The sequence below is a fragment of the Syzygium oleosum genome, unplaced genomic scaffold (assembly GCF_021117445.2).
Source record: "Syzygium oleosum isolate NSW1041296 unplaced genomic scaffold, Sole_v2.1 Sole_v2.32, whole genome shotgun sequence".
Taxonomy (NCBI): domain Eukaryota; kingdom Viridiplantae; phylum Streptophyta; class Magnoliopsida; order Myrtales; family Myrtaceae; genus Syzygium; species Syzygium oleosum.
In genome coordinates this window covers 695,376-723,004 of record NW_026607516.1, presented here as the reverse complement: position 1 = coordinate 723,004, position 27,629 = coordinate 695,376, and the positions used below count along the sequence as shown (strand labels likewise).

General features: G+C 42.0%; 2 protein-coding genes across 4 annotated transcripts; one reads left to right on the top strand and one right to left on the bottom strand.

Annotated features, from left to right (window-relative positions):
* Positions 1 to 462: 462 nt before the first annotated feature.
* On the bottom strand, positions 463 to 27,331 carry LOC115686475 (ethylene-responsive transcription factor 2-like). Of its 2 annotated transcripts, XM_056304394.1 has the most exons (2): positions 26,426 to 27,331; positions 463 to 728 (listed from the first exon to the last, which is right to left on the bottom strand). In XM_056304394.1, the coding sequence occupies exons 1-2, from the start codon at positions 27,211 to 27,213 to the stop codon at positions 716 to 718; spliced, it is 801 nt and encodes a 266-aa protein (XP_056160369.1). In that variant the 5' UTR covers positions 27,214 to 27,331; the 3' UTR covers positions 463 to 715. The 2 variants fall into 2 exon arrangements, with proteins under 2 accessions (XP_056160369.1, XP_030467650.2); XM_030611790.2 differs by lacking the exon at positions 463 to 728 and having other exon boundaries at positions 26,081 to 27,331.
* LOC130135390 (ubiquitin carboxyl-terminal hydrolase 3-like) lies at positions 14,946 to 23,134 on the top strand. 2 transcript variants are annotated; one of them, XM_056304395.1, is made up of 9 exons: positions 14,946 to 15,124; positions 16,035 to 16,166; positions 16,278 to 16,316; positions 16,608 to 16,713; positions 17,395 to 17,453; positions 17,599 to 17,673; positions 17,833 to 17,881; positions 18,051 to 18,127; positions 22,572 to 23,134. In XM_056304395.1, exons 1-9 carry the CDS (start codon positions 15,050 to 15,052, stop codon positions 22,656 to 22,658), a joined length of 699 nt encoding a protein of 232 aa, XP_056160370.1. In that variant the 5' UTR covers positions 14,946 to 15,049; the 3' UTR covers positions 22,659 to 23,134. The 2 variants fall into 2 exon arrangements, with proteins under 2 accessions (XP_056160370.1, XP_056160371.1); XM_056304396.1 differs by lacking the exon at positions 22,572 to 23,134 and adding an exon at positions 18,894 to 19,326.
* Positions 27,332 to 27,629: the final 298 nt, after the last annotated feature.

The window sequence follows — 27,629 nt, the reverse complement described above, 5'->3', positions numbered from 1 at the left end:
GGGCTCTGACCAAGAAAAAAAGGTAATGGGTAGGGCGAATGCCCTTGAACGATACCAAGGTTGAGTGAAGGGCCCTCGTTTGATTTTAATTAGATAGAAGTCATTCTTTAATTCCTCATTCGAGGTCGGCATCACACATCTGTATCGACGGGAGAAATCATTACGTACTCCGGAAGTAATCTCTCCTTTTCTCCCACAAGTCCGCGCGCCGCCATTGAGCGAAGGAGGAATATATTTTGGAGACTATACAGTTATTCTCCTGTTGTCCAAAGTGAACGAGTGCGAGGAATCCCTCATGGTGCGAATGCAACATCTGAGTTGCAACCATGTGGCTCCTGTCGATCACTTCCTTCTGCTCCGCGACACACATAGTGCCTCCGGATCATTCAATAGAAATTTCTCGTCATTCCTTTCAATGAAAAGATATACGCGAGACCCTACTTGCCAAAAAAGGAACAGAAATGACCAGCCCAAATTTTCCAGGAAAAGCCCTTTCCATTCTCACTAGTTTCTTAATTGGTTCACATTATCACAAAACATCCTCCTCGGCAGAAAAAACACATCCAAATGGAAACAAAAAAACAGAAGAATTTCCACAAAGGTTCTCTCTCTGTCCTGACCCACATTGGTGCCACATGATGTGGCCACAAAGATGATGTCAATCATAAGCCGACTAATAGCTGCTCGCCACTTGTGGACATTCCCGCTTGGTGTCCTACTTGGAACCCCTCTGCCCCATTCTCTAATGCCGCCACTCGTGCCGCTGTCAGAGCCGCCACCGAGGAGCCCGTCGTCGTCGTCTTTTTTCTCCTCTTCCCGGAGCCGCTGTCCAGTGATGACGACGACGACGGAGTTGACGGCTCTGGAGATGGCCGTCCTAAAACACCACCGAAATAATGTGCCTGACATGATTTCCATGAACTTGCTTCTTTTCTTGAAGCATATGGCAGTGGATCAAGTGTTATCGGATCACGACGGTGAGGATGAAGTAGATGATGACATTGCAGATTTTGAGGATCGAAGGGTATGCACTCTTTCTATTTAAAGATATGAAAGAAGTATAACTTTGTATCTTCTAAAATAAATCAGTAGCAGGTTTGCAACTTCTCTGTCTGCCTGGTGTTTTCCCCTTTTCAGCATTGGTTCCACAACTAACAGTGGATGCTCTTGTAATGTAGCCAAGAGACCTTAAACATAAGGACAGCTTTTGATTTGGTTCATCATCTCTGAAGAGGAATAGATTAACTGAAGCTGCTTTCTAGAAACAGCTTTTTCCTAGTCCGTTGCCATGGCTAAAAATATATATATAATTCAGCAAGAAGATTTACTCACCACACATCAGATTTAATGGATGGGATATCTGCTTCTTCCTTTCTAGTATCTGCTACTACAATTCAACGGATGGGCCATATATAGAAGGGCAAGAATTTGTGATTTTGCCTGTTCAAAATTACTCTCGGGGATTGCAAACTGCCAAACCAGGGGATTTTAAGAATAGTTCTTTTTAGATCCCCTCTTGTTTAACTCAACAATTTAGGGTTGTGTCACCCGAGATATTTGGCTACTTTCATACATGAGTTGCTCAGTGGAGAAGTGGAAAGTGATAAATATTTGCTCAAACTGTCACCTGTCTATTAAGACAATCGACAGTTCTTAGTTGCTCCCCGCTGGAACAATCTTTTCTCACCCTGTTAAATGGAATTGTCAATCACTAGTTAAATCTTTTGTTTGCAGATGCTGGATGATTTTGTGGACGTCACCAAGGATGAAAAACATCTCATGCACTACAAAAAAACATGAATTTTGCGACGAAAATTTGCGACGGGAAATTTTTCGTCGCTAATTTGCGACAAACTTTGCGACGGATTTCTAAATCCGTCGCAAATTAGCGACGGAAAATAATCCGTCGCAAATTTGCGACGAATTTTGCGACGGATTTATTTTCCGTCGCTAATTTCGTCGCAAATTTGCGACGGAATTATTTTCCGTGGCAAAATTCGTCGCAAATTTGCGACGGAAAGTTGGTCGTCGCTAATTCCGTCGCAAATTATCAACGACTAATTTTCCGTCGCAAATTTGCGACGACTTTTGCGACGGATTTATTTTTCGTCGCTAATTTGTGCAACGAAATTTATCCTTTTGCGACGAAAGTAGCGACGAATACTTTATCCGTCGCAATTTGCGACGAAAACGGATTCGTCGCTAATTTGTGAGGGAAAATTACTTTCGTCATATACACCCCACCCGTCAATTTCTCTCTCTCAGTACTGATTCCTCACGTCGCCCGCTTTTCTCCCGCCTTCTCCCCCTTTCGTTTCTCTCAATAATCCGTGCGCGCAGAAATCAATCTCGGTAAAGCTTTTCCACCTGTAAGTATTGTAGCTAATTTCGTGACTAAACATGCGACTAATACGGTCTTGTCCTTTCTATTCATCGCTGGATGCGAAATTTTTTTAATTGACTTTTTTTTTCTTTTTTTGTTGTAACTTGGTGGCCGGTCGCCGGACCGGCGACCGGTCACCGGCGAGACCTCGCCAGCCATGGTGGGAGGCCGAGCTGCCTCGCCAACCATGGGTGGAGGCCGAGTGGCCTCGCCGGCCATGGGCCGAGGCCGCTCGGCCTCCCCCCATGGCGGTCGACCTAGCCGTCGCCCAGATCTGGGTGACGGTGAGGTCGACTGGCGGCCATGGCGAGGCCGGTCGGCCTCTCCCAGATCTGGGCGACGCCGCCATGGCCAGCGAGGTCGACCGGCGGCCTCGCCCAGGTGTGGCGGTCGACCTCGCCATCACCCGAGATACGGGCGACGGCGGGTCGACCGGCGGCCACGGCGAGCCGCGCCGCACAGGCCATGGCCGCCCGGTCGACCTCGCCGTCGCCCGGCTGAGGTCAGCGGCGGCCATGGCCGGGCGCTCGGCCTCGCCCGGCGTCGGCCCGGTCGCCGGACTTGCGGCCATGGCGAGGCCGCTCAGCCTCGTCGGCGTCAGCCGGTCGTCGGTCGCCGGATCGGCGACCGGATAAAAATATGAGAAGAAAAAAAAATTTAAAAATATTCGGAAAAAATAAAAAAATTATCTAAAAATGAATGTTAAGTGATTTTGCTTTTATTTAGGTACGTGTCCAATTGAAGGTCTCGCAATCCAAGTGAACATTGCAATTCTCTTCAAATTGACCACTTTCTGCTACCAAGATTTCAGTCAAAATATCTGGGTAAGTCTTCTTTACATGGTAATTTTTTCAATTTTTTTCAATTTCAAAGTAATTGTTGCGTGAAAAACAAAATTTTAATTTTCATAATTTTATGGTTTTAATTAAAAACAGTAGATATGATATTTTAAATATTTTACGAGATTTTTTTATTTTAATACAGACACAATGCAAAGAGACAGGGCTTGGATGTATAATAAGAACTTACCTGGACGTCGAGGATTGACCGATGAGTTTCGTACTGGGTTGGAATTATTTTTAGACTTTGCTAGTACTAAATATGAGTTCATGGATGGAAATAAGTTAAGGTGTCCGTGTAAAAAGTGCAGTAATGGTAAATTTAATGTGTGTGATAAAGTTAGAGAACATCTTTGTAGATTTGGGTTTATTCTGAATTATTATAATTGGACTTGCCATGGTGAACCATTTATATCTGATGAAGGATATCGAAGAAGTGACCAATTTTTAGTTAGGGAAGAATGTAGCTATTATGACCAATTGAACCCATACGAGAGGATGGTGATTGATGCAGCTGGTACAAGTGGGTACTAGTCATGCATCACAATTGGAAGAGATAGGAGTAACGGGTTTTGATGAGAATGTGTGTAATGGAGCTTTTTCATCTAATCAGTTCTGGAAAGTGATGAAAGCAGCAGATGAACCTTTATGGGCAGGTTGTGACAACCACACTAAGTTATTAGTGACAGCAAGACTGTTAAATATCAAGGCAGAGCATAATGTGTCTGCGGATTGCTTCAACTCTTTTGTTGAAGTAATGCGAGAAACAATGCCTCGTGATAACATCATGCCAAGTGATTTTTACGATATGAAAAAGCTAGTGGATAACTTAGGTCTTCCGGTTGTAAGGATTGATGTATGTAGTAGGGGTTGTATGTTATATTGGAGAGATGATGAAAATGCAGAATCTTGCAAATTCTGTAGCCAACCCAGGTACAAGAATAACAGGAGGCCGGGTCGTAATCAGAAGCGTAGACCATGCAAGCAAATGTTTTATCTGCCCTCAATCCCCAAATTGCAAAGGCTTTATGCGTCTCAAGCCACCGCTGAACACATGACTTGGCATGCAAATCATGAAACAGAAGAAGGTCTAATGTGTCATCCTTCAGATGCAGAGGCATGGAAACATTTTGATAGAACATACCCCGAGTTTGCGATAGAGCCTCGAAACATCAGGTTAGGTCTCTGTGCCGATGGATTTGCCCAATTTGGGAAATCAGGAAAAAGTTATTCATGTTGGCCAGTTATCTTAACGCCGTACAATCTTCCACCTAGTATGTGCATGAAGACACCTTATATATTTTTTACATTGATCGTGATTGGCTCGCAAAATCCGAAAAAGTTAATAGATGTTTATATGCAACCATTGATTGAAGAGTTACAACGGCTATGGAAGGAAGGTGTCCTTACATATGATGTTTCTACCGATCAAACATTTGTAATGAAGGTCGCTCTTCTTTGGACGATAAATGACTTTCCAGCTTACAGAATGTTATCTGGATGGAGTACAGCTGGGATCTTAGGATGTCCGATATGTTTGGAGAGATCAAAGTCATTTAGATTAAAACATGGAAAGAAGTCCAGGTATTTTGACTGTTACAGACAATTTTTACCGATAAATCATACATTCAGAAGGAATAAAAAAGAGTTCATCAAGAATAGGACTGAAAGAACACGTCCACCATTGAGGTTGACCGGCGAGCAAATTTGGGAGCGGGTGTAGGACTTTCCAACTGTTGTTCAGAACCCTCACGGTACGACTTTTGCGTATGGAAGTACACATAAGTGGACAAAACGTAGTATATTTTGGGATCTATCGTATTGGAAGGCCCATTTTATTCATCATAATCTTGACGTCATACACATAGAAAAGAATGTTTTCGACAATGTCATAAATACTGTGATGGATGTCACCGGAAAAACAAAAGACAACTTGAACGCAAGAAAAGATATGAGATATTTGTGATCAGCTAACACTAGATGTGGATGCAAGCAGCAGGGGACCAAAACCAAAAGCAGTTTATACATTGGATAAGGAGCAGAGGCGAGTTGTTTGTCAATGGTTGAAATCTGTGCGGTTTCCTGATGGATATGCTTCGAACCTCGGGAGATGCGTTGATTTGAATGAATGCAAGTTGACAGGTTTGAAGAGTCATGATTGTCATATATTGATGGAAAGACTAATTCCAATAGCTTTCAAGGAAGTTCTACCGAACTTTGTATGGGGCGCCATTACAGAGTTAAGCAATTTCTTGTATGATATTTGCTCGACAGTGTTAAAAGTATCACATATGGAGAAACTAGAGAGAGATATTCCAATTATTCTTTGCAACTTAGAAAGGATATTTCCTCCATCGTTTTTTGATTCGATGGAGCATCTCTTAGTTTACTTGCCTTATGAGGCCAAAGTTGCAGGTCCCGTCCAATTTCGATGGATGTATCCATTTGAGAGGTAATTTTTTTTTAAAATAAAGTTAAAATTACTTTATTATATATTATGTTCCGATAAGCTTCTTTCTATTGCAACTAGATTCTTATATCATTTGAAGAAAAAAGTGAAAAATAAGGCATGTGTTGAAGCTTCAATTTGTAATGCATATATTGTGGAAGAAGTGACAACATTTGCGTCATACTATTTTGAGCCGTACGTGCAGTGCAAGAGGCGGAGAGCAGGCAGAAATGATGAGGGCCCCAGTGATCCTAATTGCAAAGCATTCTCTATTTTCAATTATTTGGGTCGACCAAGCGGCGCATGTCAGTTTTGTTACTTAACAAAGCAAAAGAATTGCATGCAGCCCATACATATATTTTACTGAACTTCCCAGAAGTCGAGCCATACTTCGTGTAAGTGTGAATTTGCAAATATATGTATTGTGTGTCAAATATTTGCTAATATATAAATGGTATTTATTACTAGGATTTTCCAAACTTCAATGTATGGACTACCACCAAATGAGTTTGACCATTTGTGCGATGAATAATTTGCAGCATGGTTCAAAACATATGTAAGTTGCCTATGGACCAAAACCAAGTTATTTAAACTTTATACATCATTTATTAAAATATATATTATTGACCTTGCGTGTGTAACCTTAGGTTTACAGTAATCATGATGAACTTCGAAAGCAAGGATTGCTATATCATCTGCCATGGGGTCCACAGTTAAGAGTACGAAGTTGGCCAGCATATTTAATAAATGGATATAATTTTCACACTCAAGAATATGGAATGGGAAAAGTCACAATGAATAGTGGTGTGTGTGTTCGGTCATCCAATGGTAGCAGTTCAAAAGATGATTTTTATGGCTTGTTGGATGAAATCATAGAGATAGAGTACCCTAGACCTTTAATGATGTGGGTTGTGTTATTTAAGTGCAAGTGGTTCGACCCCGTCAAAGGAATGAAGGTGCATACGAAGTTTAATTTGGTTGAAATAAATCACAAGAAAAGGTATATGAAATATGAACCATTTGTCTTGGCATAACAAGCAATTCAAATATGTTATGCATCATATCCTAGTTTGAAACGTGACAAAGCTGATTGGTGGGCTGTATGTAAAATCAAAGCACGGAGAAAAATCGAGGAACACTGGAAGGATAGAGCCTATCAACAAGAGGAAGTCTGTAACACGGTTGAAACTGAGGAATATAACATTCCAACTTTACGAGATCCATGTGGAGCAATGATAGATGTGGATCCAACTAAAATTTGCGAATTAAATATACAAGATGATTCAGAATCTGATTTTGAGACAGATGATGAAAATGATGCTCATGAAAAAGATGAAGATGAAGACGAAGACGAAGACGAAGACGAACATTAAAATTTTTGTGACAAAACACTAATGATGTGTAATTATTATTGCAACAAGTGTTATTTTGGTTGTCATAATTATTATTATTGTTCTTGTTATTATTGTTATTGTTATTATCATTATTGTTGTTATTATTATTGTTGTTGTCAATTATTCTTATTAATTTAATTGATCGTCGGAAAATTTATCGCTAAATGACGACAACTCAAATATTATTCGTGCGATGACATTTGCGATATTCTATTTTCCATTGGATTTGGATCGTTGCTAATTTCGTCGCTCATTTTACGACAATAATTTATTCGTGGCTACTGTTCATCGAAAGATTTATCGACGGAAGTGAAATTCACGGCAATTTTCCGAATCCGTCGCAAATTTACGACGGATTCAAAAATGTCCTTTATTTTTGGAATCCGAAATAAATCCGTCGGAAATTTGCGACGGAAAAATAATTCCGTCGCAAATTTGCGCCGGACAATAATTCCGTTGCAAATTTGCGACGGACAATATGTTTCCGTTGCATATTTGCAACGGACAAAATGTTTCCGTCGCAAAATTTTGTACGGAAAAAAAATTACGTCCAAAATTTGCGACGACAAAATATTGTCCGTCGCAAATTTGCGACGGACCATAATTCCGTCGCAAATTTACAACGGACCATATTTTTCCGTCACAAACTTTTGGACGGCCAAAAAATTACGTCCAAAATTTGCGATTCAAAAATATTGTCCGTCGCAAATTTGCGATGGACAATAATTTGCGACGGACAAAAAAATCCGTCACAAATTTGCGACGGACCATAATTCCGTCGCAAATTTGCGACGGACCATATTTTTCCGTCGCAAAATTTTGGACGGACAAAAAATTACGTCCAAAATTTGCGACGGACAAAAATTCTGTCTCAAATTTGTGACGGACAAATAATGTATGTCGCAAATTTGGGACGGGAAAAAAATTCCCTCCCAAATTTGCGACGGAACAATATTATTCGTCGCAAATTTGCGACGGAAAAAAAATCCATTGCATATTTGCGACGGGAAAAAAATTCCCTCCCAAATTTGAGACGGACAAAAAAATCCGTCCCAAATTTGGGATGCGAAAAAAATTCTCTCCCAAATTTGTGACGGACAAAAAAATCCGTCGCAAATTTGCGACTGATAAAAATTTCGTCGCAAATTTGCGACGGACCAAAAAATGTCCGTCGCAAATATGTGACGGACAAAAAAATCTGTTGAAAATTTGCGACGGACAAAATATCCGTCGCAAATTTGGGACGGATTCGAAAATGCCCTTATTTTTTGGAATCCGTCGCAAATTTGCGACGGATCCTTTTTTTTTTATGTCCTTCGCAAATTCCGTCGCAACCACATTCGCGCACGTTTCAAATTTTTTCGCCCGTCTCTCTCTCTCTCTCCTCCCTGCACACGCACGTGCCCCGTCACGTCCACTCTTCTTTTCAGACTTTGTCCCTTCTTCCTTTTCTTTTTCTTTTTCTTTTTCTCTTCCTCTTCTTCTTCTTCTTCTTCTTCTTCTTCTTTTTCTTCTTTCCGTTGTCGTCGCTGAGTACTGTGGACCATTTGCGCCAGCTCGCTGTCGCCGTCGTCGCCTGCCCTCCAGGCAGCTCCCTGCCACAGTTGCCGTCGCCGCCGTCGCCTGCCCACGCGTGTGCTAGCCGCTCGCCGGGCGGAGCTCGCCGCCACTACCCAGCTCGCCCGTACGCCTCACCCGCCCGCCTCGCAGACCGCCTAGCGGCCGACCAGAAGCCGTCCACCTTGACCTCGCCCGAGCTCGCCGCCTCACGCCGTCGCCGCCCGGCCCGCCACCCGGCTCGCTCAGCGCGGCTCGCCCTCCAACCTCGCGGCCGCTCGGCGGCCTCGGCGAGCCGTCGCCGCCCGGCCTCGTCACGGGAGCTCTCCGCCGCCCAGCAGCCGCCCGACGTGGTCACCGTCCAGCAGCTGCCAGACGCCGTCGCCGCCCAGCAGTCACACGACGTCGTCGCCGCCCAGCCTCGCTCGAGGACTTGTCATCGCCGCCCGGCCCCGCCCGACGCCGTCGCCGTCCCGATCGCCGCCCGCTCTCAGTCTGCTGCTCGCCGGCCGTGGCCGAGCGCTTGGCCGACTAGCCACCACTTGGGCCCGCGCCCGCGCCGAGCCCCCCACTGGCCGACCTACCAAAATATTATTATTGTTTGGTTTTTTTGGGCCTTGAACCAAGTAAGCGACTCCCTAAACCCTACCTAGTATAATGAGTATTAATTGGACTTGTTTAGGGATTGTTTAGTGTCGGATTGGTTGGCTAAGTTAGGAGCCGATTTCAGGATTGCATGTGGCTTTGATCGATGTTCGCCTGGTTAATTTGTCGATTATGTCGCCGATTAAGTGTTCAATGACGATCGTGTGGTTGATTAAGCGTTTTTTCAGAAAATGCATTAAAATTGATAAATTCTAGATAAATTCATAAAAATTTCCAGAAAATTAAAAAAAGTCAAATTTTCGGAAAATATTAAATTTGGTGAATTTTTTTTTAAAATAAAAAAACCAAAATTTCAAAATATCACAAAATGGCTTAAAATAACTGTGGCCACCCACTTTGAGTGAAATTTAAATTTTTTTAGGTGCCCAAAAAAATGAAAAAATAATAATGAAATAAAAAATTTCAAAACTTTAGAAAATGGCTTAAAATACATGTGGCCACCCACTTTGAGTGATTAAATTTTTTTAGGTGCAAAAAAAATTTAAAAATAATAATAAAATAAAAAATTTCAAAACTTCACAGAATGGCTTAGAATACTTGTGGCCACCCACTTTGAGTGAAATTTAATTTTTTTTAGGTGCCTAAAAAAAATTTAAAAAAATCAAAAATTTTAAAACTTCACAGAATGGCTTATAATACCTGTGGCCACCCACTTTTAGTGAAATTTACATTTTTTTAGTTGCCCAAAAAAATAAAAAAATAAAAAAATTTCAAAACTTTACATAATGGCTTAGAATACCTGTGGCCACCCACTTTGAGTGAAATTTAAATTTTTGCAGTTGCCCAAAAAAATAAAAAAAAATAAAAAAATAAAAAATTTCAAAACTTCACAGAATGGCTTATAATGCCCGTGGCCACCCACTTTGATTGATGATCGTGTGGCCGAGAACGAAGATCATGTGGCTGAAATTGATGTTTCATGGTTGTTCTTGTACTTGATGAATTATCATGTGGTTTGAAAGTGGATCGTGTGGTTAATTATGGTTATTGTCGACTTAGCATGGCATATTGTGCTCATATATTGATGTTTGATATCAAAATGAGTGCGATTCATAGTATATTTGTTCGTAGGAAATTGCACGTCATAAACACTCGGCATTGGCTAATTAAGAGGGAACATTTCTGCTTCTGAACCAAAATGGTAAGCTTCGTCATGTACGTCATTATGTGTCCGTAATACGTGTTCATATTTTTTTATATATTTGTCTAACCTTCCTACTTGTCAGTATAAACGTGGAGGTCACATGCATAGAAGACCAGCCTCTTCCTCGTCCTCGTCCCCATCCCTTTCCTCTTCCCCTGTCCTTTCATCTAACCCTCAACCACTATATGCTGATGGACAATATGGACACGTTGGCCCTTCTTCCAACACTCAAGAACATGGTAGGGGACTTGGCCACATGCGAACTGAATCTCCTCCAGTTCCATCTCCTTTAGATCCATCTCCTTCCGTTCCACCTTATTATTCGACGCAACAATCGAATAATGACGGAAACACAGGTGAAGAAGATAACCGATTCATGATATGCCCATTTGGAGATTCGTAAGTACTTCATTTTTTTTAGTATATGTAATATTTATGGCTTTAGATATGGATGTCAACTGAATTGTCGATGTTGCATAATATCCGTATGTTTGTAGATTCACGGATGCTCCGTTTGTTGTGAGGGAACTGAATAAAATAGTCAAAAACTATTAGATGGGGCAGTATATTAATTACAGAAATGATCCACAAGAAGTGAAAGATTTGTGGTGGAATGAGTTCAAGGTAAGTTTTAGATATTCTATTTTTTCACCAACTAAGTTCGGTGTAGTATATTGATGGTCAAGAATGATGTAAAGGGACTAGAACAACTCTTTAGTTTTCGGTACTAAAGGGACCAAATATTTTCCCCGAGATGAACTTAACAAAATCTATTACCGAATTATCTGGTGCATGGTAATGGATATGTGACCATCATAATAACTTTCAGTTTTTCTTGTATTGATTGCAACGGAAGTTCAAGTGGGATGAAGAGGAAGAGAATAAAGTGAGAAGAATTTTTCAGAAGAAAGTCAGTGATCACATACGAAATGTGATGAATAGAGCGAAGATCAAGAAAGTGAAGCCGGCTTTCATTACAGCTGATAATTGGACGGAAATTAACAGAATTTGGGAAACTGAAAAGACTCAGCAAATCAGTAAGCAGAATAAAAAGAATCGATCTTCTAGTTCTAGTGAAGGGTCTGCCACATATGCTGGGGGCTCTATCAACATTGGGGAGCATCGCAAATGACTGGTAAGTTTGTTAAATAAGTTATAAGTTAATTTAATTCAATTACTCATGTTTACATTTTGTAGGCACATGAATTGGGGATGGAACCGACATTTGCTTCTACATTTGAACGCACATTTCAAAAGAAAGATAAGACATGGACTGGCGATCGAGCAAAAGCTATTAAGGTATGTAAGGTTATACTTTGGGCTTTATGGAAACTAGAATGAAAACTGTGAATGCTTTTAATATTTATGGTAGATATATATATTAAGTTATTTTATTTTCATCTATATTGTTAATGTAGGAAAAATATGATGAACTTTTAATGAGCAATGCTAGTGGTAGTGATGGTTGTGCTGCGTCTGAGCCATCAGTTGACAGTATGGCATTATGGGTGGAGGCAACGGGTGGGATGAAAAAAGGAAAAATATTTGGGATGGGATCCTTGTCAAGGATGTACATGTCGAATCATGTTGGAACTTCATCATCCAATGCGGCTGGTCGAAGGAGGACACGACATGACGAGCAATTGACCCAAGAAGTGAACCAACTGAAAAATATAATTGTAGAGAGGGACGAAGAAATAAATGACTTGAAACAATAAATGCAAATCGTTATGCGACACCTCAACCTCAATCGCGGTGAGGTTCCTCCTCTACCTCCCGCCAATCCAATAGGTGATGGGCACAATGATGAGCGACACAATGATGTTGAGATTGCTGATGATGATGATGATTTTCTCGGTCCTTTCTAGTTAAAATTCCCAAAATTGGGGGTAAGCTTGCTTCACAATCTTTTATGACATAAGTGCAGTTTCACCCAATATGTTTCTGCCCTACAATTACTTTTTGTGCACAACTTTCTTACAACTAGGTTCTTTGCTTGCGAAAAACTGAAAATTTAGAGATTCCAGGATGACATGCTTGTTAAAAAAAAATCATGATATTTGAACATTGTAGAAATACATGCCTTAATTGACTTTGAGTCCTCTCTTCCTGGGAATTGGTGTTGGTAATTCACCTCTCTAAATCATTAAACTGTTGAATGCTATTTGGACAAGGATCTAATTTTTCCTAGGTGACAGAAATACAGTTTACAAGGGTGAAAAAACTACAGTGGATGTCAAAGTTGACTCATATTCATATGTAAGAACATTGATGTTCGTCCTGAAACGTTTTTTTGTTAACCCTCTTGTTTTTTTATACCTAGTTCCACATCCATGCATAAACACTTCTTTTATATTCTGGACTGATTGAATATCTTTATTTATGTATCCACATTTCATCAGGTATTGACAAAAGTGACTGCTTTTGGTGTCCTGCCGAGTACCAAAGCTGCCCAATTTTGTGTCTGGTTTGTCGATTTTTCGTTTTTTAAGCAAAATTTATGCTTGTCCCGCCTCCTATGAATGTTTTGAATGTATTATAAGATTGGATATCAAAAAGCATCATGTCAGACTTTGCAACTTTGCATATATCATTATTTTTTGCGGACTAGCATCTTTCCTTCAGTTATATTTTTCAATTATATGGCATTGTGTCTGGTTTGTTCATTTTCTGTTTTTGAAGCGGAATCAGTGGTTGTCTCGTGTCCTTTGATTGTTTTCAATGTATTACATGATGTTCATTAATGCGTAGCTATTGATATGGACAAGATTTGATGGCTGAAATGGTGTAAAATTTGCGACGAATATTTAGAGACGAATTTTGCGACCATTACAATTCGTGGCTAATTTACGACGAATAAGTAGCGACGAATCAAGTTCGTGGCTAATTTGCGACGAATACATTTTGCGACGAATTTTGCAACGAATTTTGTGACGAATTTTGTGACAAATTTTGCGACGAATAAAGTTCGTGGCTAATTTTGCGACGGATTTTGCGATGAATTTTGCAATGAATTTCGTGACAAATTTTGCGATGAATAAAGTTCGTGGCTAATTTGCGACGAATTATTTGTGACGAATTTTGCGACGAAATTTGCGACGAAATGTGCGACTAAATTTGCGACGAAATTTCCGACGAATTTTGCGACGAAATTTGTGACGAATTTTGCGACGAATAAAGTTCGTGGCTAATTTGCGACGGATAGTGTTCGTGGCTAATTTGCAACGAATTTTGCGACGAATTATTTGCGACGAATTTTGCGACGGATAGTGTTCGTGGCTAATTTGCGACGAATTTTTTTCCATCGCAAAATTTTGCGACGACCTATTAGCGACGGAACCAGAGCAGAAATTGTGGTTATCTTCTGGGATCTGAATGTTGTAAACCTCATGAAACGAGCCTACATGGCTCTCTCTCGATTCTGCCTCCTGCGCTTCCTCTGAATGCGTCCTTCACGAACACATCATCCGGTGTACGGTTGATGTGGCGAGATTCGAGCGGGACCCGTTCATGCGTGCTCACATTTCGACGCCGATATTAGCTTCACAGAAATTCAGCTTTCCCTTCGAACTGATGGTAATCAAGTCGACATTAAAGAATAAATCAAGACTAAGAGCACTGTCCAATTCTATTTTTAACCATAGAAGCACTTGAACTTTGAGCCAGGCTTTCAGTTAGTGTCATTGTGGAATTTATGTTTCGCTTTTGCCAAGAATGATCACCTTCTTGGGGGATAACGTTAGTCTATCATATTTAATTGTTAGACCTAATATGGCTACAAATTTGTTAATTACTGGTTGAAATCATGTGTTATAAAATAAAGTGCCACATTTTGACACAAATTAAACATAATATAATTACAATAACTCGTGCGACAGTATTATGATAATTGGCATTATAAATAGTAACTTAAAAGGTCTGAGAAAAAAAGCTCCTTCTTAAGTAGTCGGGTCGTGTCCAAGTCGGCTTTCATGCACCTTGACTGAACCACCTCCCCTAAAGATCTTAAAAACGTAATTCCATGTCACACTCAATATACTTAATATGAATCTCGGATCTATTTTTATACGATGCCGATTAGACGACGAGGAAGCAATTTATAATGAACATGCTTTATCTCGAGCTCAATTCGTCACACTTAGGTTATGTTCGTCTCGCAGAAAGCAGAATATGAATGATTAGGAAAATTATTTTCCTAAAAATAATTACTTATAGAAATGAACTGGCGAAAAATATATTTATCATCCGAGAAGATGTTTGGAAATAAATTTTCACAAGAGGCTAATTATTTAAAAAATACAAATGATCATTCTTAACAATATTTTTTTTCCAAATTTTTCATTTTGGCGAACCTTTGATTTGATTGGAGATCGAAAGAGATGAATTAGATTTAATTAACTCATTGATCTCCATTTCATTTCGATAAACAGAAAAGAGGAGCTCGAGCGAGTTGAGTCGGCGACGACGGGTCAACTCGAACCGGAATCTACCTATAAAATAGGCGCCGTCTCTTTAACGAAACCCCGTCGCACTTACGCATCGAAGAGATTCTCACTCTCTCTCTCTCTCTCGCTCTCTCACTTCTCCTGTTGCAGAAACCCTCGAAGGTGACCTTCAATGGCGACGGTAGACGAGAGCCCCTCTGCCAAGAGGTGGCTCCCTCTCGAAGCCAATCCCGATATCATGAACCAGGTAGACGTGCTTGCTTGCTTGCTGCCCCCACCCTTTATCGTGAGTTCGGATCGACAAGGAACTGAAATCGGTAGCGCCTGATTTGCCGCGTCGACCTGCTTCCGTTTCGATTGCATCAGCGAAAGGAAGATGTGGTTCGCGATTGGGGGCGTTTGGGAGTCGGTGTTTGTTGATCTCGACGCGGATGGAATTGTGTGAAACGAACGCAAACAGTTCTTGCACACTGGTCGGGGATTACGTTGACTGGTGAAGAGGGATTTTTGTACCTTGCTTTGCAGCTGATCAATTTGCTCTTGGAGATGAGCCTGAATTGACTGATTTTGTTGTTACTGAAGTGACTGGGCAGTGCCAATTGGCATGCGGCACTGCTGGTAAAGGGATTGGGGGGATGCTAGTATCACAGGTGTGGGGTTCAACTTCCGCGCTATGCAATAGGCAGAGCAAAACTCAGAGAGTGAGAGGAGAGTTAGAAATAGGACAGACCCAAAAAAAAAAAAAGTGACTGGGCAGTCCTGATCTTAATTGCTTAAATGAATGTTGACGGTGATTGCACTTAATGGTGAAGTTGGGTCTGATTATTGGGTCCATAAATAACTGGTTTATGGTTTCGCATGTAATTCAGCAATGACACCATTCTAGAAGCTGGTTCTGTCCAGATTGTTCGATTATGGCTATGTTGCTCTGGTCTCTGTGTGAAATTAACAAAGTGTGCAATATCTGTAGTTTTTTCATCATCACCTCTAGTCAATTGGCCGAAAAAAAACCTCTTGTCAGTGTTATGCTTCACCGTGCATATGTAGAATGACATATGTGGATTTCTTTGGGTTGGTCTGTATCACATTACCGGCAGATTGATCTATTTAGAAAATTTTCTTTTGCGGATGGCTATCTGGGTTCTTTTCCTTTTCAGTTCTTGTGGGGCCTTGGTCTTCCGGAGGATGAGGTCGAGTGCTTCGACGTCTTCGGGTTAGATGGTGAACTCTTGGAGATGGTCCCGAAGCCTGTACTCGCTGTTTTGTTCCTCTATCCCATCACGTCGAAGGTGCCTAGATTTCGTTGTGCTTCCATCCTTCTTAGTATGTCTGTCGTTCCTTGTGGATATAGTGAGACAAGATACTTTGTGCTGACTCACATGACTCTTTCTCTGTTTTAGTCGGAAGAAGAGAGAATACAGCAAGAAAGTTTGACGAAGGTAGGCTTTCTTAGTTTTTTTACGCATATGTCATAAATGTATTGAAGAATGTTTATTTTGAACACACTTTCATTGATGCCTTTGAAATTAATAATGGATGAAACTCATTGTGTTTTACTTCTATTTATTCTGTTGCTAATTTCTATTCTATAATGGTGTGCGATAATGCTTCAAATATTCACTGCTCTTGGTAGTCATTTTACAATATTTAGCTACAATATTTATTCATCTCTCTTTCAAAATTTTTTGGTAAACTTTGGTCATGACTTCTGCTTATCATCCTGATGTTAGGAGTCTAGCAGTAAAGTTTATTTCATGAAACAAACTGTGGGCAATGCTTGTGGAACAGTTGGACTTCTGCATGCTGTTGGGAACGTCACTTCAGAGATTAAGCTTCGTAAGTTTCCACTAGTTTCCTTTATTTGGACTGTCTCTGCTCCTTGTAAGTGCATGATAAGCTTGTGAAGAAGCAGACATCCTCCAAATCCTCGGAATTCTTGTTAAGAGTGCCGTAGAAGGTACACATAGGAATCATGAGCCCTTTCTGTAGGATGATTGACTGGTGTTACATTTTCACACCCCAATCAAACTGACTTAGGGAAGAATCATTAAGAATTTGGAGGAATGATGATACCATTAGGACCCTAAAGTGTTGGTATCAGCCAGTCTAAGATGTATTTAAACCTTAGGAGACGGCTTTAGCAATGTCAAAAAAATAAAATAATAAAAGGTCCAAACAACAAAAGAGAAGGGAAAAGGAAAGCTACTACTGCTATCTAGAGAACTTTGAAGAAAAGGGCAATACCTGAACATCTTCTTTACATGGATTAGAGCTATCATATTTACCCCCTCATACTAACTTTTTCATGACTAGAAGGCAAAATATTGAATTATGTCGTGGAATATGCAATTTCATATCTGCAATGATGGCTACGCTCTTTATCAGGAATTTTGCTAGTAGAAGATTCTTTTATGTAGAGGATAAATATTCATGTATTTTTTTAGAATTTTCTTAACTATATGACTGCCTCTATTTAAACTCCTTTTGACATATATTTTTCCTTTTCCGCTCCTTCAGTGGAAGGATCCTATTTTGATAGGTTCTTCAAGTCCACCGCAGATATGGATCCTTGTCAGGTAATCTCTCTCTCTCTCTCTCTCTCTCTCTCTCTCTCTCATGAATGAATAAGCACAGAGTGCTCAGAGTTCCATCATTCTGTTTAGCAATAGTTTCTTCTGATTAACTCATAGTCGTTGCATTTTTCTCCCTCTATGTTCTTAGCGAGCTGTGTTTCTGGAGAATGATAGAGACATGGAAGTTGCTCACTCGGTAGCTGCGGCAGCGGGTGATACACTGGTAAGGTTTTATTATCCTTGTGAACTTTAGATATTGATTGCATGGATCATTTTTACACTAATCCATGGTCAAAGGATTGTTCTGGCACTATGAGCTTAATTTTCCTTGTTAACTTTGAGCACTGACTGTTCATCCTGTCCCACTGATTATTCTTGACAGGCACCGGACTACGTTGACACACATTTTATCTGCTTTACATGTGTAGATGGTAAGCAGAGCTCCCCTCTCCCTTCTCTTCCTCCTCTCTCTCTCTCTCTCTCTGCGCGCTTTTTTTTTTTTCCGCTAGCAAACTCGTGTTTATCTTAAGGCAAAGGCTCACCAACCACCTGACAAAGTCTGTTGATCTAATGGGATCAGTTGCCTTCTCAAATATTTAGGTGAATTGTTTGAGCTGGATGGAGAAAAGTCCAGTCCTATATCACATGGTCCATCCTCACCGAGCAGCTTATTGCAGGTTAGCTGTCAATTTTTCTGACTTTATCTTCTAATTTGCCTCCTTAGCTGTTATCTAGGATTTGCTAGGTTCTTTGGAAACTATACTGACGGCATTGTGGTATGGGGTGAGTAAGGGTGGGGGGTCTTGGGGCAGGAATGGGTTTCCGGTGCAAGAGACTTGTATAACAGCCTAATCCATGGGGATGTTTCCTGATGTTCTTTAATTCATATGTTCTAGCAACTTGGTCACCTTTTATTATTATTTGAGAAAATGACACAAATGGTCCATGAACTTTGATCCAATGTGCAATGTCATCCCCGGACTTTTAATTTGTTCAATGTGGTTTTTGAACTTTAGCTCGATGCGCAATTTCATCCCCGAACTTTTAATTTGCTCAATGTGGTCCCTGAACTTTTGGTATATGTTCAATCTAGTCCTTAGAGTATATGAAAATATTCAATGTTTTTCCATTAATTCAAGTTCAGGGAATGACAACATTAAACATTTTCGTATAATTTATGGACTAAATTGGACATGTATAAAAAATTTAGGGACCAATTGAACAAATTAAAAGTTCAGGAATGATATTGCGCATTAAGCTAAAGTTCAGGGACCACATTGAACAAATTAAAAGTTCAAAGGTGACATTGCGCATTGGGTCATAGTACAGGGACCACTTGTGTAATTGTCCCTTATTATTATTATTATTTTTTTGTGGTACTGGTCATCTACTATTGTCACCCATTCTATTGGAGTTTTGTCTAACCATTTTATTGCATGACAGGATACGGCTAAAGTCATCCAAGAAATGATTCAGAAAAATCCAGATTCACTCAATTTCAACGTCATAGCCCTTTCTAAGAAGGTTTGAGGCATATGATGTCTATAATGGAGCTCGTCAAGTTACCCTCACTGTTGACTTACTGATCGTTGCTTTCCCAGAAGGATGTCGGTCCTTTTATAGTATCATGTTAAACATCCATAAGAATAACTTGCTACTCACTAGAGGGCCTGTAATCTGTCACTTGTGGGTTGTTTACTTTTATGCCTATTAACTGGCTTAGCGGGTTATCTGTCCCGAATAACCATCGGTAGAGGAACGAATCTTTGGGTTTAGATGGTACTGCTGTGTCCAAAAGTGGTGAAATGGATGTTCTGCTGCTGAAACTTGTAAGTTCATTACTTTGCACAGGAGACAGCATCCTTTTGATGCCTCACTATGGCTTGATGAGTTCAGTACATATTATGTGGAAGGTATGCATCATCAACTTCTCGGTTTCGAATGACATTGTTACTTTGCATGATGTATAAAATGATTTGGCTATATGCTTAGGGGTTTCTATTACCTAACCGGTACTAGTTCATGAGATGATACGGAAAGGAAAGGGAGAGAAATGACTGGTAGTGTAGAGGTTTGAAAACCATAACACGTTGCAAGAGTATGCACGGGTAAGGCCTCGACGACAAGCGTGATCGTGAGGAAGTGGAACCTCAAGGCTAAATTATATTTTCCAGGGAGACTTTCTTCACATGCTTGGCTTCCTTGAGAACTACAGAAAAGCTATATGAACATGAGAGAAAGGGGCCGTATATTTTGAAATGAAGCTTGGAAAATGAAAATCACGCATTGACATTACCAATACGAAAACCGGAAGAAAGTCTCGAGTCAAGAACTTTCGTAATCAGAGAAGAGACGGAGGGGATGATGCAGAGTTTTACTGTTAAAACTTTTCTATACGATTTGAGAGCGGCAGGACGTTCATGGTTCGAATAATCTGTATGGAGCCGACAGGGGGATGATGCTATTCACTTTCTGATCAGAGCTTTGTTTGTCCGTTGGGCATCGTGAACCTCGTGGTCGGCTTTGCATATAAATAAAGTTGTGGAGTAGTCGCTTCCCCTTCATTTGCTCGACACATATACCGATTTCTTTGAAGAGATTTAGAGTACAAATTTGATTAAATAGGTTGTAATTAAATGAGATGTTAAAGTGGGTGTATATTGTTGATCGGGAAAATTATCCAAAAAAATCCTCAATCTATATTACTTAATTCGATTCAAAACATTTTCAATTTGGCTAATTTAGCCCTAAATCTTTTTAATGATTTGCCAATGTAGTTCTTCCGACTAATTTTGGCTGGTAATCGCCGATATGCACACAGACCATCTTACGTGGCACGACCGGCGTTGATGTGGATAATTTTTGTAATTTTTTATAATTTTTTATCTTTTGTCTTCCTTTTTTCTAACCATGGGCAGGCGAGGGTCCCCTTGCCAGTCCACGGTGAAAACAAAAAGGAAAAGAAATAAAAATAAATATAATACACAATCATACAACATTTATAAAAACTTCCAAATTTTTTTTAACAAATGCAAAATTATCTACGTCGGCACCGGCTGCTCCACGTAGAACGACCGTCATCCACGTCAGCGAATTATATTAGTCAATCATTAAAAATTTTAGGATTAAGGTGACTAAATTGAAAAGTTTCGGATTGAATTAGATTTAGGATTTTTTTTATAATTATCCCATTGTTGATGGATTCAAGTAAGGGGTGGGCTTTGACCAGAAACAAAATGGTAATGGGTAGGGCGAATGCCCTTGAACGATACCGAGGTTGACACAACACATCTGTATCGTTCGGAGAAGTCATTACGTACTCCGTAAGCAATCTCTCGTTTCCTCGCACGAGTCCGCGCCGCCGTTGAGCGAAGGAGGAATACATTTTGGAGACTATACGGTGAATTTTCCCTATTGTCCAAAGTGAATGAGTGCCAAGGCAACGCAGAGTCGCGCTCTAGTAATGCCAAATCTCGCACCCTCATGGTGTGAATGCAACATCTAAGCTACAACCATGTGGCTCATATCGATCACTTACATGCGAGACCCTTAGGGTGCGCATGAATACCATTCTGTGCCCGGGAACTATTTCTGAACAGAAATGATTTTTTTTATTCTGTGCCCGGAAACAATTTCTGTGCATTTGAAGGCGTTTGGTAAACTGTCCAAAATTTCTATTTCTAGAATGGAAAAGAACAGAAATGTGTTTGGTAACTACACACAAATTTTTTTTTATTAATAATATTTTAATAATATTTTGAATTGTTTAATTTTTTTTTTCTTTCTACCCAGGCCATGGCCGGTCGCCGGCGACCGGCGGCCGACCACAGCCCAGGGCCGGCGGAGGCGAGGGTCCCCCCTGTCGGCGAGGGTGAGGGCTGGACCCTCGCCGCCTGGGCGAGGCGGCTGCCGTCGCATGGCAGGCTCGCCTCGCCCATCGGCAAGGTTGAGCCTCGCCGTCGCGAGCCGCCGCCGCCGCTGGGCGAGGGTCCCCTCGCTCCGCCGGCAGGGGACCTCGCCCGCGCGGCCGCGAGGCCGTGACGCCCTCGCGCCCTGGGCCGTGGCCGTCGCCGTCGCCGCGACCGGCCACAACCCAAGAAGAGCAACACAAAAAGAAGAAAAGAAAAAAAGAAAAAGAAGAAAAAAACTGATTCTCAAAATTGTGCGAGAAACAAGAAGCAACTTTTTTTTACTTCTTGTTTCTCTTCCAAAACTGTTTCTCGGCACAAATATTTGCAAAAATGTGCTCGGGAACAAAAAGTTTACCAAACGCATTTCTGTTCCCAAACTATTTCTGGGAACAAAAGAACAGAAATTTTCACTATTTGGCACGTTACCAAACGGCCCTTACTTGCCAATAGGAATAGAAATGAACAGCCCAAAAATTTCTAGGAAAAGCCCTTTCTCTTTCCATCTCCACTTGTGTCTTGCAAAACACCCTCCTCGGCAGAAAAACACATCCAAAAAGAAACAAAAAAACAAAAGAATTTCCACAAAGGTTCTCTCTCTGTCCTGACCCACATTGATGCCACATGATGTGGCCACAAAGATGTCAATCATAAGCCAACTAATATTTGAGAAAATGACACAAATGATCTATGAACTTTGATTCAGTGTGCAATATCGGCCCTGAACTTTTAATTTATTCAATGTGGTCCCTGAATTTTTAATTTGTTCGATGTGGTCCCTAAACTTTAGCTCAATGTGCAATGTCATCCCTGAACTTTTAATTTATTCAATGTGGTTCATGAACTTTGATATATGTTCAATCTAGTCCTTGAACTATATGAAAATGTTCAATGTTGTCCTTCCATTAATTTAAGTTTAGGGAAGGATAACATTAAACATTTTTGTATAATTCAGAGACTAAATTGGACATGTACCAAAAGTTTAGGGACCACTTTGAACAAATTAAAAGTTCGGGGATGACGTTGCACATTGAGCTAAAGTTCATGGATCACATTGAACAAATTAAAAATTCAGAGGCGACATTGCACACTAGACAAAAGTTCATGGACCATTTGCGTAATTGTCTCTATTTTTTTTTTTTTGTGGCACTTGTCATCTACTATTATCACCCATTCTATTGGAGTTTTATCTAACCATTTTATTGCATGACAGGATGCGGCTAAAGTCATCCAAGAAATGATCCAGAAAAATCCAGATTCACTCAACTTCAACGTCATAGCCCTTTCTAAGAAGGTTTGAGGCATATGATGTCTATAATGGAGCTCGTCAAGTTACCCTCACTGCTGACATACTGATCGTCGCTTTCCCAAAAGGATGTCGGTCCTTTTATAGTATCATGTTAAAACATCCATAAGAATAACTTGCTACTCACTAGAGGGCCTGCAATCCGTCACTTGTGGATTGTTCACTTTTAGGCCTATTAACTGGCTTAGCTGGTTATCTGTCCTGAATAACCATCGGTAGAGGAACGAATCTTTGGGTTTAGTTGGTATTGCTGTGTCCAAAAGTGGTGAAATGGATGTTTTGCGGCTGAAACTTGTAAGTTTGTTACTTTGCACAGGAGACAGCTTCCTTTTGATGCTTCACCATGGCTTGATGAGTTCAGTACATATTATGTGGAAGGTATGCATCATCAACTTCTCGGTTTCGAATGACATCGTTACTTTGCATGATGCATAAAATGATTTGGCTATATGCTTAAGGGTTTCTATTACCTAACCCCGGTACTAGCTCATGAGATGATACGGAAAGGAAAGGGAGAGAAATGACCGATAGTGTAGGGGTTTGAAAAACCATAACACGTTTCGAGAGTATGAACGGATAAGGCCTCGACGACATGGGTGATTGTGAGGAAGTGGAATGTCAAGGTTAAATTATATTTTCCAGAGAGATTTTTCTTGACATGCTTGGTTTCCTTGAGAACTTCACAGAAGGTATATTGTGAATATGAGAGAAAGGGGTCGTCTCTTTTGAATTGAAGATTGGAAAATGAAGATCACGCATTGACATTATCAATACCAAAACCGGAAGAAAGTCTCGAGTTGAGAACTTTCGTGGTCAGAGAAGAGAGAGAGCGGACGATGCAGAGCTTTACCGTTAAGACTTTTCTATACGATTTGAGAGCAGCAGCAGCTACCGATCATGGTTCGAAGAATCTGTATGGAGCCGCCAGGGGGACGATGCTATTCACCGTCTTATCAGATTGAGCTATTCACCGTTGGGCATCGTGAACCTCGTGGTCGGCTTTGCATGTAAGTAATAGTTGTGGAATAATCGCTTCCCCTTCATTTGCTTGACGCATATACCGATTTCTTTGACGAGATTTAGGGTACAAATAGGTTGTAATTAGGGAAAATTACCAAAAAAGTCCTAAATCTATTGCAATTGTGTTAATTCAGTCCTAAACCTCTTTTTTTGGCTAATTCATTTCTAAACCTTTTGCAATTGTGCCAATTCAGTCCATCCGGCCACTTTTGGCCGGCCGGTGCTGACATGGACGCCATCCGGCACTAGGGCGGCTGACATGGCATTTTTTTAATTTTTTTTTTAATTTTTTTCGATTTTTTTCCTTTCTCTTTTTTTTTTCTTTCCTTCTTCCCCCTGGCCGAACCGGCCAGGGGGAGGCTTGCCGGCGAGGTGGCCTCGCCGGCCACTGAGGAGGCTCGCCCTCGTCGGCATTGGCGAGGGCGAGCCTCGCCCAGCTCCAGCGAGGGCCGGCGCAGGCGGAGCTCGCCATGGCTGGGCAAGCTCTGCCCTCGCCGCCGCTGGGCATGCTCGACCTCGCCCAGATCTGGCGAGGTCGAGCTTCACCATGGCTGTGGGCCAGGTCAAGCTCGCCCAGTCATGGCGAGCTCCGCCCTCGCCTCGCCTTGCCCAGCGACGGTGAGGCTCGCCCTCGCGAGTGTTGGCGACGGCGAGCCTCCCCAGTGGCCGGTGAGCTGGCCCTAGCCCCTGGCCGGTCTGGCCACCGGGGAAGAAGGAAAGGCAAAAAAATAAAAATAGAGAAAGGAAAAAAATTAAAAAAATTTCGAGCTCTACCATCGCCGTCGCACAGCCATGGCGAGGCTCAACCTCGCCAGATCTGGGTGAGGTCGAGCTCGTCCAGCGGCGACGAGGGCAGAGCTCGCCCAGCCATGGCAAGCTTTGCCTTCGCTGACCCTTGCTAGTGCCGGTGAGGGCGAGCCTCGTCGTCGCACAGCCATGGCGAGGCTTGAGCTCGCCCAGACCTGGGCGAGGTCGAGCTCGCCCAGCGGTGGCTAGGGCAGCTCGCCATGGCTGGGCGAGCTCGACCTCACCCAGATCTGGCGAGGTCGAGCTCGCCTAGCCATGGCGAACTCCGCCCTCGCTCGCTGGAGCTGGGCGAGGCTCGCCCTCGCCAGTGCCGGCGAGGGCGAGCCTCCCCAATGGCCAGCGAGCCTCCCCCTGGCCGAAAAGAAAAAAAAAAGGAGAAAGGAAAAAATAAAAAAAAATTCGAAAAATATAAAAATATATATATATTAAAATAATGCCATGTCAGCCGCCCGACGTCCATGTCAGCGCCAGCCGGCCAAAAGTGGCCGGATTGACTGAATTGACACAATTGCAAAAGGTTTAGGACTGAATTGGCAAAAAAAAAGGTTTAGGACTGAATTGGCACAATTGTAATAGGTTTATGACTATTTTGGTAATTTTCCCATTGTAATTAAGTATGATGTTAATGTGGGCGTATATTGTTGACTGGGAAAATTATCCAAAAAAGTCATCAATTTATCGTAATTAATTCGATTCAAAACCTTTTAATTTGATAAATTTAGTCATAAACCTTTTTGACGATTTGCCAATATAGTTCTTTTGGCTAATTTTAACCTGTAATTGCTAACGTGGACATGGACCATCCTACGTGACACGGCCGGTGTGGATGACTGGGGTTGATGTGGATAATTTTTGTAATTTTTTATAATTTTTTTGATTTTATTTTTTTGTCTTCTAACCATGGGTAGGAGAGGGTCCCTTCGCCTGAAAACAAAAAGGAAAAGAAAGAAAAAAAATATAACACACATTTATACAAAATTTATAAAAAACTTCTAAATTTTTTTTAAAAAATGCAGAATTATCTATGTCGGCACCGGTTGTTCCACGTAAAACGGTCGGCGTTCACGTCAGTGAATTATATTGATAAATCGTCAAAAGATTTAGGATTAAGGTGACCCAATTCAAACGTTTCGGATCGAATTAAATTTAGGGTTTTTTTTTTTTATAATTATCCCATTGTTGATGGATTCAAGTAATGGGTAGGGCTCTTACCCAAAAAAAAAAAGGTAATGGGTAGGGCGAATGCCCTTGAACGATACCAAGGTTGAGTGAAGGGCCCTCGTTTGATTTTAATTAGATAGAAGTCATCCTTTAATTCCTCATTCGAGGTCAGCATCACACATCTATATCGACGGGAGAAATCATTACGTGCTCCGGAAGTAATCTCTCCTTTTCTCCCACAAATCTGCGCGCCGCCATTGAGCGAAGGAGGAATATATTTTGGAGACTATACAGTAATTCTCCTGTTGTCCAAAGTGAACGAGTGCCAGGAATCCCTCATGGTGCGAATGCAACATCTGAGTTACAACCATGTGGCTCATGTCGATCACTTCCTTCTGCTCCGCGACACACATAGTGCCTCCGGATCATTCAATAGAAATTTCTCGTCATTCCTTTCAATGAAAAGATATACGCGAGACCCTACTTGCCAAAAAAGGAACAGAAATGACCAGCCCAAAGTTTCCAGGAAAAGCCCTTTCCATTCTCACTTGTTTCTTAATTGGTTCACATTATCACAAAACATCCTCCTCGGCAGAAAAAAACACATCCAAATGGAAAACAAAAAAACAGAAGAATTTCCACAAAGGTTCTCTCTCTCTGTCCTGACCCACATTGGTGCCACATGATGTGGCCACAAAGATGATGTCAATCATAAGCCAACTAATAGCTGCTCGCCACTTGTGGACATTCCCACTTGGTGTCCTACTTGGAACCCCTCCGCCCCATTCTCTAATGCCGCCACTCGTGCCGCCACCGGAGCCGCCACCGAGGAGCCCGTCGTCGTCGTCTTTTTTCTCCTCTTCCCGGAGCCGTTGTCCAGTGACGACGACGACGACGGAGTCGACGGCTCTGGAGATGGCCGTTTTGGCGAAGATCGCTTCGACGTCACCCTGACCGGCTCGGGCTCGCCCGAATTGATCCGGAGCGGGAAATTGAGCAAGGCCCGCGAGCCGCGCATCCTGTAGGCGGCTCGGTCGTAGGCCAGCGCCGCGTCCTCCGCAGTCTCGTAAGTCCCGAGCCAGACCCGGGCCCCGTTCTTCGCCGGGTCACGGATCTCCGCCGCGAACTTCCCCCACGGCCGCTGCCTCACTCCCCTATAGTGCTTCCCCCTCGCCGGGACTGCCGCGGGCGGCGGAATCGTGGCGCACCCCGTCAACCAGGGCGCCGCCGGGAAGGACTCCGGCTCCGGCTTCACAGAAATCTCCGCTGCGAAGCCGGGCCGGCTGGCCTCCTGCAAGCCCAGCGGGGCCCAACCGATCGATTCAGCCCCGTTTAGGAGCCCGTAGAGGACCATATCGTCCGGGTCGTCCTCCCGGAGAGGGAGCTCTCCCCAGTTCTCGGCCAGAAACGGGCACAAGTTACCGCCGAGGCTTGTGCTCCACGGCTGAGTTCCGTTTGGACAACTCAGGAGGAGTCGACTCTCCGAGTCGTCGAGTAACAAGTGCCTGCTTATGGATTCAAGGAGGGCCAGGTCGGACTCTTGGAAACTCTGTGCATACATGTTTCCACCGCGATTTCCCGATGCTAAATTGCTCAAAATCCAATCTTGGGTACGTCAATTTCTTAGGCTAAATCACTTGTATCTCGAAAGCGAGAGAGAGAGAGAGAGAGAGAGAGAGAGAGAGAGAGAGAGAGAGAGAGAGAGAGAGAGAAGAGAATGTTGTTAGTTTGGAAGGGAATTCTTAGAGGATGAAGAAGAGGATGAGTATTATATAGCGGGAGAGATTCATGTACATTGATATTTTGTCTTGACGATTCCCGTTTTGGAAGTAAACTCTTCTGAGGAGCCCTCGGTTTCCATGAAAGTTCCCTGCGTGGATAGTGGCTCTTTTAGGTGCAAATAGAAACGTGCCCTATTCACATATTAAAATATACATATACTCGGTTAAAACAAAGCAGCACGACGATTTCCTTTTG